Genomic DNA, 15,323 nt, shown 5'->3' on the forward strand with positions numbered 1-15,323 from the left:
GCCACCAGGCACGCCCTGGCTCCCCTCCCTCCCCTGCGCTTTTGCTCCCCAGGTTCCCACAGGGCCTACATGTGCCATGAAAGGTCAGGCAAATGGCTCTTTCAGACGTTCCTGGAATCCTGTCCTCAAGGGCACGCAGCTCGGGGCGGGCACATGTTCACAGTGCAGATGCCATCCACACAGAGATGGCCAGCAACTTCCTGTCCCAGTCTGGACCACAGCAGAACAACCCAGAGACTGTCTGCCAGAAGGACCAAACCCAAGAACAGCACCCAAAGGAGCACCGCCAGGCCCACTAGCCCACGAGCCGCTGGCCCCACCTGGGCTTCCACAGTCCCCTGGGAGGTGGCCGGCTCACTGTAGGCTGAGGCCCTGCTGGAGGGGATGGCCAGAGGGAGTGCTGCAGCCCAAGTGACCTGGCCACCCAGCCCGCGGAGGAAGTGCCCGCTCAGGGGCCCCATCCCCTGTCAAGCCAGTTAAATGGGGTTCCCAGGAGCCCTCAAACAGTCTTGTCAGGAGAGCCTGCAGCTCCCGAGTGCACTCCCCGGCTTCTGAGGGAGCAGGCAGACCAGCCCGAGCCTGGCCCCCAGGAAGGCTCCTCACCAGGAGCAGCGGAGGGGTGCCGCCGACCCCACCAGCCCCCAGCTGCACCTCTCCACAGGGTCCTGGGCATCTGCTGCAGCAGAACCCCTCCACCTGCTAAGAGCCCGCAGTGAAACAGGACATCTGCCAGAGCACGTCTGCTTTGTTCCACCCAAAATGGGGTCTCGGAGAACTCCGCAGGATGATTTTGGTAACGAGGAAAAATTGCAGGAAATGGTCCCATTATCTTCAGCTAAGAGAAGGCCGGCACTTAGGAGCCGTGCTCCGAGCATCCTGCAGGCGAGGAAAACCTGAGTGTTGAGAGGCTGTTCCACCGAAGCACGCCGAGCGTCCTGTGCCCTCCCCCAGTCTCAGATTCAGGCACGATGCGCTATGGATGTTCAGGTGGTTCTTTATATTGTGACTTATTATGCAATTGTACCTTCCAAGAGAGCAAAACAGCCTAAAAGAGGGTCCGGCAGTCTTTGGAAAAGACACCTGCTGCAAGCCCCAGGCTAGAGGGTCAAATCCACACCCCCCCAGGAAAACATGGGCTGAGAGGAATACACCAAGACCACAGAATAACTCATTTTCAAATCTTTTCATCTTAACACTGACAAAGTGGCCATTGGTTAAGCTGCTGCTTCCTGCCCAGAGAACACCGAGTGCTCAGGCAGTGCCCCCCAGACCTCCTGCTCGACGGCCAGCCTGGCGGAGAAGCCCAGCTCCCCAGCACACCAGTGTATGCTGGGAAAGCAAACGGGACCCAAGGCAACATGTGTGGGCACAAGGACACACGAGCAGGTGCCTCCCTGTGCCCAGGGACATGTGCAGAAACACCCAAGACAGAGCAAGAAGAGCAACACCTTGCAAGTACAGCAAGAGCCCCTGAAAACAGGTGCCTAAATAAAAGCTGGCACATGGCCATGCAGGACAGAGGAGGTCAGCTGGGCAGTCCAACACGTGAGGACAGCAGGACAGGTTTAAAGTGAAAAGAGTGAGAGGCTGACCACTCAGAGGGTGTGACCCCATCTACATTAAAGAAAGAGAGGGAGGAACTGTGTGGCAGGCTGCCGTGAGCCCACTGAAGCTGCGTGGTATGCCAGGGGCTCTCCCTGCACCTGTGCATCAGCGTGTCTTCATACAGTACCTGTAGGACGACAGTTCAATGGTCATTAGCAGAGCCGAGAGACACAACGGCTAAACCAATGACACCAATTAGCAGCTGCTTCTCCCCAAAGAGGCCGGGCTCCAACCCCAGGGCCAGAGTCAGTGTCTGGTCCAGCACAGACTCCGTTCAGGTAAGTGAGCCGGACATGAAGAGGAGCACAGGGACCCAGAGACGCACTTTTCTGCAGTCACACTGAGCAGCTGGAGGCCACCAGCACCAAGAAGGGGCAAGAGGGACTAAATCGGTGGTTCATGACACTGTAGTAGACCGCTGGCCGGAGCAGCCCCTGTTAACTGCTGGAGACAAGGGGGGCCCCCCGGCAGCAGGTCCTGCCTCCTATCTGAACACTAATTTTCCCTGACACTCCATTACTCTCCAATCAGTCTCCACACACCACAAACCGCTGTCAACAAAATCTCGACAGTCCACTCCAGTTATGTCGGGTGAGCTCTGCGAAGCTCAGGCACCCACACTTGACTTAACACAGCCCTCAGGAGGCCAGACGACTCCAAGCCGAGCGGGCACATGTCCCACCGAGTCACACAGAGACCCAGGCTTAATGCAGCCTCTGCCTTCTGCTCCGGAAAGGAGCGCTCCTCGTCGGTGTTCTCCAACAGCACTGTGGATGAACAGAATGGCAAAGGCTACACCATGACACCATACTAAATTCCAGGCGGCGAGAACTCCCAAGGTACCTGAGCCCCTGTACCCTGGCCTGTCCTCAACAGAGGTGGTCCTGATGATGCATGTTGGACAGAGAACACTAAAGAACTCTGTTGCTCAGAACAGCCACATGAGAAGCACAGCCAGAGGTCTCTCCAGGCATGCCCATCAGCCCCGCTCACCGCCGTCCCACAGGAAGCAAGCCAGTGTAGGGCTCCGCTCCTCCAGCAGGTGGCTCCACTAGCAGCACACAGGGACCAGGACTGGCGCACAAGGTGAGCGCCCGCAACCCCCTCATTCCCAGGTTAACCACAGGAGGCGGACCAGGGGAGGGGGGCTTGGTTTTTGTCTCCTGAACTAGGGAGCTACTGAGTGACCATTTGTCCTCTCTAGCTGGACCCTTCTTGGTATGCAAATTAACACACACCAAAAAAAGTTAAAACAGAAATAAGGCAAAGGAAGGAGAGTGCTTTCCCACCCCTACCTCCTACGCTCACTGATCACCTGCCTGCCTTGCACAGCCACAGCAAGACACAAGACCAACAGCTAAGAGGACAGGGGGCAGCCTCTGGCGTCCCAGGAAACTGTGGAGGCAGAGGCGCCCGTTCTGGAGATGTGGGTATGGTCCCCTGGGCATCTTCCCAAGGGCCTCATTGGGTAGGAGGCCTCACTGGACCCTTTACCTACGAATCCAAGCTGCCTTCCTGAGACACCTGCAGCTGAGGGACAGAGACCGCAGCAGGCGGGCCAGGGACCTGATGGAGGAGAACATTCAGTTTGCAGAACAACTGCCCAGTACCCTCAGGTGACTAAAGGGCCAGTTACCCCAGGGGAGAGCAAGATCCTGAAGGAGGAGTGGGAAGGGGCAACCCCAGGAGGCTGCTGCCTAGCAGCTCGCAGCAGCCCCTGCCAAGCCAAGGAAAGGCCACCTGGGCAGCAGAGGAGCCTGTGGCCACACAGCAGGGTATGGGGGAGGCACCACTGTCCCAGACGCATCTCTGGGATCTAGAGAAAGATGCCCAAGAGCAGTTTCCAGCCACCAGACTGTAAAAATAAGGATGGGGGCTCGGGATGTGGCTCAAGTGATAGCGTGCTCACCTGGCATGCGTGAGGCACTGGGTTCGATCCTCAGCACCACATAAAAAAATAAGATATTGTGTCCACCTAAAACTAAAAAATAAATATTTTTTTTAAATAAGGATGAATCCGTCTTTAGCAGTACCTCAACTAAAGGGCTTTGCCCCTACTTCTAGATAAAGAGTGGCTCTTCCTCAGACTCTGATGGCAGGAATGGGAAATGGGGAAAATCCAAGATGAGATAAAGGGAGACGTGGCAATGGCGTGGGTCTCCCTGCTGAGCGACACAGACCACAGGGAGCCAGGGGACAGCGTGCCCCATCTTGGTGGACTAGACCCAGGTGGACAGGGGATGTTCCACAGCCTGCCAGAGCCCTGCACCGGGCCACCTTCGGGGTCAGTGTCAAAAACATCACGGCCCTCGCCAAAGCCACACCCGCCCTGAACCACACCCTGGCTGCTCTTCAGCAACCCGCACGCACAGGCCCAGTGACCAAGGGCGGCTGTCACTCTCCTGCCGCTGTGTGACTGACTGGACTCCCCTGAACCGGGGTCAGCGCTGCCTGTTGGAGAGCACATTCCACCAGGAACAGCACGGCAGGCAGGCTGGGGCACAAGGGCAATTCCACATGTCCCAGGAAACACGACAGCTGCACGTGTCTGACAGCCCCTGCTACAGGGCTCTTTTCAAAGCTCTAAAGCAAATGATCCAAAATTCTGGCACCCCTGGAACATTCAAAAGCAAAATACGGGTCAAGGAAATTCTCAAGTTTATAAAACATAACGACGGAGTGCCCTCTAGTGGCTCTGTGCACACTCTCTCCCTGTAGGTGATGAATAGACCTCTGCTCCCTGGCAATTTTATAGGAAAAATAAAAAGGATTATTCATAACGGAAAGCCAAAGTACCTCACTTAAAGTGACAGCCACATATCGTTAAGACTTCCAGAGGAGCCGTACAAGTTGGTAAAATATTGAAGTAGGAAAGTTTCCATCATCAGTTAAGCACTCGTGGCTGTTTGAGCCTCTTAGATGGGTCTTGGGAGGCAATGTCTTCAAATGCCTGGAACCTGAGCTGGAGGCGATCATATTAACACAACACGAAGGCAGCAATAAATCCAAATTAAAGAAGCCAAATGAAATCAGGTTCCATCCGTGTGGATCAGCAAGTCCCACAGCAGCTGAAGCACACATGGTGCTACTATGGTTCATCTGTACAGCGGCTCCATTTCTGACCCTTCCAGTAACCAAAGCCGACACCTCTCTGCAGAGGACGTGATGATAAATCTCTAGGTAAGGACCTACAGGTGCGCACCCAGAGGCTCTGCATCTCAGGCAGTCTCACTGCTGCCCCATGTGCCCAGGAGAATAACTCGCCCCTCTGGCCACCAGCATGGGGATGAACTGCAAGCCGCTCTGTGGGGGCCACTCTGTGGGGGCCACTCTGTGGGGGCCACCCTGAGGCCTCTCCCCTGGCCCCACAGCACTGCTTGAGCCCTGAGGCCACTCCCTGCCCAGGTCTAGAGGGCTGCTGGAGGGCAGGCCGCTGCTCCCTGGCTTTGTCCTTCCCTGTGGGAAGGACAGAACAGCAGCATCGTCTCAGGGACAGCACGTGAGTGTGAGGATCCAGCCGTGCCTGACATCAGCTCTGCCTCTGAGCTTCCTGTCAAGGGATGGCCAAGGACACCTCTCCTGTGGGAAGACAGGCAGAACTCGAGTACCCACTCATTTGACAACTTTGCATGCTGGGCAACCCAGCAGTGCAGCAATGTCGGGAAGGGCCCAGGATGGGGACCTGGGGCTCGGCCCATCTTCCACAAGGCCACCAGCCCCTGCCAGCTTTACTCTGCCCCAACCCATGCTCTCTCCTGATGGCTTTCCTTTGGGGAATCACCCTCCAGCCCTTGACCACACAATAAGGGACAGGCCCAACCTCCACACCACAAGCAACATGTGACACAGGACCTTCTGTCCCCAGCCAGGTCTCCATTGGTCATTACAGCGTGCAGGCAGGTGACACTGCAGAATGAGGGGCTCTGTCTCAGGACTCTACGGGAACAACTGGACAAAACAAGTGCTCTGCTGGAACCGCTAGGCCCAGGGAGAGCCCTGGAGCTGGGGGTCACCATGGCGAAGGAAGCCACATCTAAGGAAGGAGAGCTGAAGGGCCGGAGGAGGACAGCACGTGACTGTGAGGACCCAGCCGTGCCTGACATCAGCTCTGCCTCTGAGCTTCCTGTCAAGGGATGGCCAAGGACGCCTCTCCTGTTCCTTCTGAGTTAAACCACCCTAGCACACACAGGAGTTCTGATCAGACGCCTCTCTCCATGCCGCACGGGGCCAGGATTCCACTGGGTAATGCAAAGTAACAAGACAGCCTGCGGGGAGATGCACCACGGCAGTCTAGGCTGCACAGACGCCTGCCTCTCGTCTCCTCTGTGCATGAGAGAGGCTTCCCAGGCCCCTGAGCCTGGGTGGGCGTATGGCTATGTGCAGCCAACAAGGTGGGAAGAGAGCAAGTGTCACTTGTGGGCCACAATCCTCGCTGACGGAACAAGGTCCTTTCAAGGCCTCCCTTTCTGTCTGGCTGGTGAACAGCAATACTCAAGATGGCAACTGCCATGTAGGTCCATGACAAGCAGAGCCACCTCCAACTGCAACCAGCACATAGTAAAAGATAAAGCCTTTCGTTTTAAACCCCAGATTTGGGGATTATTTGTTACCAAGCAAACCTGACTAACGTAGTCCAAAAATAGCAGACAACATGCTATTATAAAAAATAAACAGTGGTATCTCCAAAGGCCATGGGATGCTGGAGAAAAAGCTCTGTCACAGACAAGACCCTCGAGCTGAGCTTCAAAGACCAGAAGTTTCCATAAGAAAAGGCAAGAAGGGTTTAATAGATACATATGTTTTTTAATGTGGGGATATTTAAAACACTCCCAAATTCTGAAAGCAAACGGGGCTGGCATGCAGCTCAGTGGTACAGCACATGCTTACCATGCATGAGGCCCTGGGCTCCAACCCCCGCACCAAAAAAAAAAAAAGCAAAAAACAAAACTATAAAATGGGGCCCAAACTCTACTTGGAAAGAAAGCTTAAAACTATAGAACTTTTACTGTTAAACATGATAGATGGGGGGATAGGGAAATCGCTCAATTGGTAGAGTGCTTGCCTCACCTGCACAAGGCCCTAGGTTCAATCCTCAGCATACACACACACAAAAAAAAAAGTGGATGGGAAGGATGAGAAATGATTAAGCTTTCAATTTTCTAAAAACCTGAAGAAACTGAAAGGATGGAATTAATATAGAGGCACATAAAATTAAAACTGAATTGATTAGAAATAAGGATAAAAACAGAAACTTAAAGGAACCAATCAGTAAAACCGAGTGCTAGTTCTTTAAGAAACTAATGACGTCTGGGAAGAGCCCAGTGCCAGGAGGACACCAGAAAGGAGTCTCGTCACAGTCTCAAGTCAGAATTCTAGAACTGAGGGCAACTTTATCCCAGCAGCTCTATACCAGGTGAGATCAGCAATGGCTGCATTGCTCCAAAGTCAGCTCCAGACGGGAGGAAACCAAATCAGATCAATACTCTTAAGAAGAAACGTAAATGGTCATCAAAAACCCTGCAAGGGCTGGGGTGGTGGCTCAGCGGTAGAGCACTCGCCCACCACATGCAAGGCCCTGGGTTCGATCCTCAGCACCACATTAAAACAAGTAAATAAAATAAAGGTGTTGTGCCCAACTACAACTAAAAACCAAATTAAAAAAAAAAACCTTCAAAAGGCATCAGGTTCCGGGGGGCAGAGGCGTCTCCCCGACCTCCCAGCAGCAGGTCTGCCTCCTGTTGGAACTACTTTAAAGCAGGAAAAGATGGGAAGCTGCCTCCCGATGAAGAAAGAGGAAGGAAAGCTAAGACTCGCATCTGCAGGCCCAGGTCAGACTGGGAGTGTAAAGGAAGTTCTGCTGGAACACGGCCATGCCCGTTGTCTTCTGTCATCTGATGGCTTTGGGGCACACCAGCAGAGTCCAGCAGCTGAGGAGAGACCGCCTGGCCCGCGAAGCCTGAGTAGTTACTAGGTGGCCTCTACAGAAAACAAACCGCTGGCCTTGGCCACGGGTGAGCCTCAGTTCTAGAAGCAGAAATCCTGAACACACGTTAATCGAATTAAGGATGACAGACCAGTCACTCTCTACCCCTCCATCCTTCCTCATCCTTTGATTTTCTAATAGACTTTATTTTTTGAGCAGTTTTAAGTTCACAGCAAGACTCAGCAGAAGGTGCAACGCCTCCATGTACTCCCTGACCCCACCCTGCACCCCTCGACCACGATCCCTGCACCTCCTAATACACGTGGTGGCTGGATGGTTTGCACACAGCCTCTCAGAGCACCTGAGCTCACAGACCGAGTCGGCATTCGCTGAGCGGACGGGGAGAGGGAGGGCAGCAGCCAGGGAGAACTGACCAGGTGAGGAGAAGCTCCTTGGAGAGGCGTCCTGCTGGCTGCCTGGCTTCCAGCAAGACTCAGTCTCTGTTTCAGCAAACCCTTGGTCAAAAGGAGTCCAGGCAGGTGGTCACTGCCCACTGATGGTGCCAACCAGAAGGCAGGCAACAGCAAGGGCATGGTGATACTAAGGACAGCCCCTGCCCCGCCAGGCCCGACCCTGTTTCCCGTGCTCTGGGCCCACTTCTGCTCCCTGCTGCTCACCCAGACCTGGCTTAGAGAAGCACCTCCAGGGCTGAGTCTAACTCAGTGGTGTATGCTTTGCAACCTCTTCCGGGCGGAGATCTGCCTTCTCACTTTCTTTGTGAAGTCTGCTCCGTGGGAAAGGGTTTTCCTATCTTGATGTCGTCATATTTCGATCCTCTCTGTGGCTGGTGGAAGCCTCCCACCCTGGAAGTCACTAAAGCATTCCCAATTCTGTCCTCAGAGTCCTCAAGCTTCGTTCTTCATATTTTTGCCATTAGCCCCTCCCATTTTACAGCTGAGGACTGAGGACAGAGTGGAGCATCAGGCAGGGGGCGAGTGGCATGCCTGATGGCCCGGCCTCTCCTTCCAGGACCTGCTGTTTGCGTCCAGCACAATGTGCTACAGGTTGACCGCGGTGCGAGAAGAGCCCCTTCACCTACCTGGAGTGCAGAGGCCATGGCCTGCTGCTCCCGAGCTGCGGAACGGAGCAGGCAGTGCTTTTGATCCCTGACTACTAAAAAGTGTCACAAGCCTCCTTGACCCGCTCCGTCCCACAGGAACTCTCTGTTCTAACAGACACCTGGGAAGGTGTCGTGGGTGTCAGCTCAACTCCCTGAAGCTGCTCCAGGAAGCAGCCTGCGCGCCTCATCCCCCTGGGTGGTGAGAGCCCCTCCCAACCACATCCCTGCTGACCTCACGCCATCAGACAGCTGGACTTTCCACAAGAGGAGAACGGATTTCTTGTCTTACCTCGCATTCTCCAATCTCTAGTAAAACTGAGCATCTTCCATACGTTTATCAGTCACCCTGATTTCTTCTCCAAGAATTTCCTCCTCGTGTCTTCTATTTTCTTTTTGTTTATCTGTAGCTTATTGATTTAGAGGAATTTTGTTTTTTGGGTTTTTTTTTTTTGGTGCCAGGGATTGTACCAAGGGTGCTTAACCACTGACGCACATCCCCAGCCCTTTTTTACATTTTATTTAGAGACAGAGTCTTGCTAAGTTGCTGAGGCTGGCTTTGAACTCACAATCCTCCTGCCCCAGCCTCCCAAGCCACTGGAATGACAGGCATATGCCACCACACCTGACAGAGAGAAAAGCTTTTTACGATCTTTCTTCTAATTTTAATTTTTAATTCTTTTAATTCTAATCTTCTAATTCTAACTTTTTCTGAAATTTCTAAAGTTCTGTTTTTTATTCCATCTGGAATTTATTTTTGTACTGTAATGAAGTTTGGATTGAATTTTGTTTTCCACATGGACAGCTAATCATGCCGCACCATTTATTGGCTATTCCATCTGTCCTCCTTTTGGTGGGCAGAGTTAAGTGCTCCCCATGCCCAGGACGTCCACGTCTTAACACCCACGCCTACCAGTGTGTCCTGTACACTGTCAAGGGAAGTAAGGCTGCTGATCAGCTGACTGGGGTGGGGAGACTGTGCTGGATGGTCAGGGCAGGCCCAGCGCACCACCACTGTCCTTGTTAAGTAAAAGAAGGCCTCAGGGTCAGAGTCAAGGGTGGGGCTGAAGAGGCCAGCTGCCCTCTGCAGAGGGAGGAGGGCCGCGGGACACAGGCGCCTCCAGCCTCTAGAGGGCGAGGAAAGGCTCCCCCTACCACCTCCAGGAGCCTGTCCTGCTGACGCCTGGATTTGAGCCCAAGACCCACTCTGGACTCTGACTTCTAGAGCCACACAATGATAAGGCTGCACTGTTTCAAGTCACTTGTGGAAATTTGTCACAGCACCAAAAGGACACTCACCCCCCATGTCTGTTCATCTCTCTCTGCATCCACGTCATACTGTCCATCAGCAAACCAAGGAGGACAAAGCCCCTCTTCTTCAAAACTGCCTTGGCTTTCTTCACCATGAGTTTTTAGTTTAAAACAGAACAGACTCAAAAGCAAATAAGTGTAGCACACGGGGGCAATCCACCGTGGGCAGGAAGCAGAAACCTGGACTCGAGAGCCGGGGAAACACACCTGGCCATGACTCTGTGGCCTGGAATGTTCCAAAGCCGCTGGCAGCCTGGACGCAAGTTCAGGGCCTGAGACTTCTGTTCCAGGCAGGGGGGGCAAGGGTGACCAGACTCTCCCTATCTGAAACACATTTTTTTAAATATAGACAAAGTATGTCAAACAATGGTCTTGCAGACCAGGACCTCAGGCGATAGAGGAAGAACAATCCCGAGGGCAGGAAACAAGGGAACCCTGTGACTACCCCTGCCTGGGCCTGTCAGCTGGCAGGTCAGGGTGGGGGGCCCAGTCAAAGCACAGGGGGCCCTTGAGAAGAGCGAGCTCAGTCCTGAAGACCAAGGAAGCCCGCGGGTGGGTGTGCAGCGGGCTCTTGGATTTCCAGAGACACCTGCTCGCACTCAGAGCACGCTGGTCAGGACGAGAATGACCAGACAGGGGTACAGGGAGCAGCTCTGGGGTCCCCAGGGCCAAACAGGGCCAGTCCCCAGCCAAGGGTAGACCTTTCTTCTCAGGGGGAATAATCAGCCCTGGACTAATGCTGATCTGGTCCCAGCTAACGAATTTTAGGAGCAAAAGCAGAAAAGAGCTATCCCTTCCCAAAGTTTAAGAATATTTATCAAACACAAAATATCCAACACCTAACAAGAGAAAATCTCCAATATCTGGACTCCACTCAGAAATTATCAAATGTGCACAGAGGCAGGAAAATACAACCCAAATCAGGACAAAAACCAACCGATCCACACTGACCCAGGTTACAGAGGCTAGGGCAGGAGTCAGTTGATAGGAAGGAAGCCTCAGTGAGATAGGAGGCTGGGGTTCCAGTTCCCTCACACAGTAGGGTGACTCAGTTAACAGTGAGCACAGTAGGGCAGGCTCAGTAAAAAGAAGGCCATGTCACAACAGCGAGAAGGAAGGTTTTCCATGTTCCAACCACAAGAATGCTAAGCTGGCCGTGACGGGCGTGCCCTCTGCCCCACCTGAACACTGACGCTGTGAGTGTGTTGCACCAGCACATGGAGCCCCACAGACCTGCAGCTGCCACACACCCATCAAAACAAATCACAGCGATCTGTCGAAGATTTTAGAATTAGCCAACAAGGACATTCAAAAAGCTAGAACCGTCATTCAAATGAAACGGGAACTCATCCTGAGCGACTCCAGTGGAACACAGGTCTGCCTCTGCCACAGCGGACACCACCGAGGCAAGGTGGGACCGCTCATGAGCTTGTGGCCGTGAGCCGAATCCTGACAACAAGCTGCAGAGAACAAAACTCAAAAACAGGAAGAGCAAAGCAAAGCTTCGAAAGCAGTGCTTCTGTGGAAAGAGGGAAATGTGCACACTGCGGTCGGTCGCCAAGTGATCAACTTAAGTTTGGGGACCTGAATATTTATACGAGTCTCATAAAACCCAGAAGACGACCATGAAATCAGAGGCCAGTACATCCAGGTCTAGGCCAAAGAAACAGCTGAGCTGCCCACCGATCAGAAGACGAAATCCAGCAAGACCCGCTGCTGCCAACCGCGATCTCCACCCCTAAAGAAAACCATTCCCAAGTGACAGAATCAAGAGCACCTGTGTGCCAAGACAGGAGCCCTGGCCAAGAGACAGGGAGTGTCCTCTGGGCACTTGGGTGCCTGGGCCCCATTGGCTGCAGAGAGCCTGCAGGAGGATGGGGACGCATGCTCCACCGCGGGGGTTCACAAGCTGCTCTGTGTGATCTTTCCATCTGAAACCAGGAGAATGAAAGAAAAGAGAGGCGAAGGCTCCTTCAGCCAGCAAGAGCTCCAAAGCCGGGCCAAGGTCCAGCACCCACTCCAGTGGACTCTGAGACTCCCTCTCAACGCCACTGCGCTTCACCACAGGACGATTCTCAGCAGAGCTTATTTCAAATAAGAGGCCCAAGCACAGGGTCCCTGCCAAGCAGACGCTGAGCCAACCAAGGCTGAGCTGACGGCCTCACTACTCCTCCACCCACAACAAAGCCTGACCTCCCGGGGGGGGGGGGGGGGGGGGGCCTTGCTGCTCACGCCCCGCCTTGACTCCCCTCGTTACGCACGTCCTGACAGCACCAAATCCCAAGTCCCAGACAGTGTTTCCAGAAGCAGAAGGACAGCTGCACTAACAGTGCAAAACAGAGCTGGTGGCCCCAAGGCTGCAGGACAGCCAGGGGAAGGTGTCACACAGACCACACTTCATCACACGGTCCCGGCTCCACCATCGTCTCAAGCAAAAACCAACTGACCCAGATTAAAGCCATCTCTAACAATTGTCCTGTAAACTGACCACAGCTGTGTGGGACTAAAGACCTGCTTGGGAACTGAGGGAAGGACGCTGGGGCTTCAAGACTCGCTCTCCACACTTGCTCACCTGAAGGGGACGAGGGAGGCCTCTTGCAGGACCGCCGCGCTGCCTTGGGGCCGTTGGCATGCTCCGTGGGTGTGCCTAGAGGCTCTTCCCGGTTCAGTGAGAACTGGAACTGGACTGTCCCTGACTCCACCTGCTTCACCTAGGGTGGAGAGAGGTGCAGCCGCTTGGTCAGCACTCCTGTTGGAATGACCCCCAGGGACAGCACACCACCCCAAAAGAAAGCCCCAGTAAGACCAAAGTTAGCTAAAGCCACGCATTCTTAGCCTATGTGAGGCGATTTTCAGAGCACAAAACCACCAGTGGTGACACTGAAATCCTAGAAGACCTCATCACAGAATGGCATTTATCCAAGTAGAAGTTAGTTTAAAATACTTAATAAATGGGCTGGGGTTGTGGCTCAGCTGTAGAGTGCTCGCCTAGTACATGAGAGGCCCTGGGTTCGATCCTCAGCACCACATATGAACAAATAAAGGTATTAAAAAGTATACTTCATGAACCACCATATTTTTATTTTTCTACAATGTGTACAAATGGCTTTATACTTTTTACCTCTAGGGATTTAACCCCTGCACAGGTTCACGCGGCCAGCTGCACAACTGGGATCCAGACCACTCCCCCTCGTGGGGGGGCTGCTGCTGCTGCGTGTGGTCATGTGGGACCCGCCTCCCCCCGACCACCCCGCCAACTTCTCCAGCAGCCAGGCTCAGCTGCCTTGAGAAATTCGTGGGAACAAAACCACCGGCTGCCCTTCCGAGACGGGCTGTCCCACTCAGCGCAGTGAAGCTCCGCAAGCTGTGCCCGGGCCCAACAGGCGCCACCCCTGTGCTGGGCGGAGGCGAAGCGTGAGGAGCCATGCTGGGACTGCCAGGTCTCCATGGGAAGCCGAGGAGGGCTGCAGGGAATGCCCCGGCCGCTCCGCCCCGCCAGCTCCCCAGCTCCGATTTCCAGGAGTCCTAAAATCCAGCAGCACAGCTGCCTCCCACTGTATTGCCCATCTTCAAAACTGTTGGACTCTTCCAATTCGTCTTTTTGTGTAAGTTTCAGAATCAGCTTGTCTGTATCTACAAAAAAAGAGCCTGCTGGCACTCCGACTGCGCTCACCCCCCTGCAGGCTGGTTTGGGCATGGAGTCTCCCTGGTATGCAAGTCTCCTCAGACTTCACCCAGGTGGAACCAAAACGAAACTAATGGCATCTGCAAAAGGCGCGAGTCCTGGGTCTTCAGCACACGAGGCTGCGAGCACCTTCTGCTGCGTTTACTTCGTGGAGAGGAGGGCTCCAGAAGCGGCCTCTTCACACTTTGCCTTCTGCTGCCCCTTGCTCGTGTCCAGGAGAACAGGACGACTTTCCATGCTCACAACGTGCTCTCGGGGGCCACTCTGGAACATCTGTTCCACACCCCTTGGGATCCGGGACACGGACAGACACGCTGTCCACACACAGGACACTGTCTCTCCCCGCTAGTGAACTGAGCGCCTTCTGCCTCGACACCTGCGCTGGCTGGAACTCCCTGTGAAGGCTGGGCAGGAGTTCAAGGCCCGAGTGGGTGTCCTTCCCTCGCTCCCGACTCTGGGGAACAGCGTGCAGCTTTTCACCACCACAAGGACGCCTCCTGCCCCTGGCAGCTGCTTGAGCATTCGTGACAAACAGGCACTGAGTCCTGTCCAGTGCTTCTTCTGCATCAATTGCAATGATCACACGGTTTTCCTTCTTTAGACTGTTGGTGCTACAGTGAACTACCTCTATTGACTTTCAAATAAAGAGACTCCATTTCTGGGTAAGCTCCACTCAGTAGCAGTGGCTCCTTTAAAGTCTGTCTGATGACTCCAACATCTGTGTCATCTCCGTGACCATGTCTATTAATGTCTTGTTCCCCAAGTGGAGCTTTTCCAGGCTCCCTGTGTGTCAATTAACTTTAGATTGTCCCGTGGACATTTAAAAGCTTACACCATCAGACTCTGACGTTGGTCCACATCCCATAAAAAAAGACTCTTGCGATTTTTGCTTGGCAGAAGCAAACCCATTCAGGCAAAGCACATTCAGGCCACAGTTTGTGACCAGCCTCCTGCGGGCCACAGTTCCCACATCAGCACCGCTCCTGAAGTCCCTAAGCCTGCACCACACCCGTCGGATCTGCATGTGCTCCTACCAGTGGGCAATGCTGGGCTGGATGGCAGTCCACCCCACAAGTCAGCTCTCAAACTACCCCAGGCTGCGAAGGGTCAAACCACCACATGCAGCTCGAGGCCAGCAACTTTGCAGTTGCTTCCCGAGCTCCCGACTCCGTGCTGTCCTAGTGATTTCCAGTTCCCAGCCGTTCTGGCTCTCCGACCAGCCATGCTGGGCTGTGCTGCACACTTCCTGAGACGGATGTGAATCCAAGGCCGAGCGGTGTTTCTTAAGAGGAACAGGAGTGGGGCTGGGGTTGTGGCTCAGCGGTACAGCGCTCACCTAGCACACGACGCCCTGGGTTCGATCCTCAGCACCATATAAAAATAAATAAATAAAGATTTTTTTTTTTTTAAAAAAGGAAGAGGAGTGTGTCCAATAGCTAGTGTCCCCATCCATCAGGACTGGACGTCGACATATAATGTCTAAAACAGACACACTGGGAACAGCAGCAACAGAACCACGTAATTAAGAAAACAAAGGTAAGTAGCATAAGTCCCGCTAAGAACTGAGGGTGGCAGGTTCTGGAGATATAAATATTCTTTTAAAAAGAACATAAGTGTCCTTTTTAAAGGGGAAAAACAGGAGTTACTGAAGGAAGGACATATCATCATGATGACATTTTGTT

General features: G+C 53.6%; 1 protein-coding gene across 16 annotated transcripts in view; it reads right to left on the reverse strand.

The window, feature by feature from the left end:
- The window catches only part of Nphp4 (nephrocystin 4), a 100,856-nt gene that overhangs the window by 42,122 nt on the left and 43,411 nt on the right, over nucleotides 1-15,323 (reverse strand). For all 16 annotated transcript variants that reach the window (XR_013427350.1, XR_013427351.1, XR_013427352.1 and 13 more), the window contains one exon: nucleotides 12,529-12,667. Coding sequence is in view for 13 of the 16 variants with exons in the window: in XM_078025098.1 (XP_077881224.1) it covers nucleotides 12,529-12,667 (139 nt within the window). In the remaining 3 variants the exon portion in view is untranslated. The remainder of the gene's footprint in view (nucleotides 1-12,528; nucleotides 12,668-15,323) is intronic.

The sequence above is a fragment of the Ictidomys tridecemlineatus genome, chromosome 11 (assembly GCF_052094955.1).
Source record: "Ictidomys tridecemlineatus isolate mIctTri1 chromosome 11, mIctTri1.hap1, whole genome shotgun sequence".
Taxonomy (NCBI): Eukaryota; Metazoa; Chordata; class Mammalia; order Rodentia; family Sciuridae; genus Ictidomys; species Ictidomys tridecemlineatus.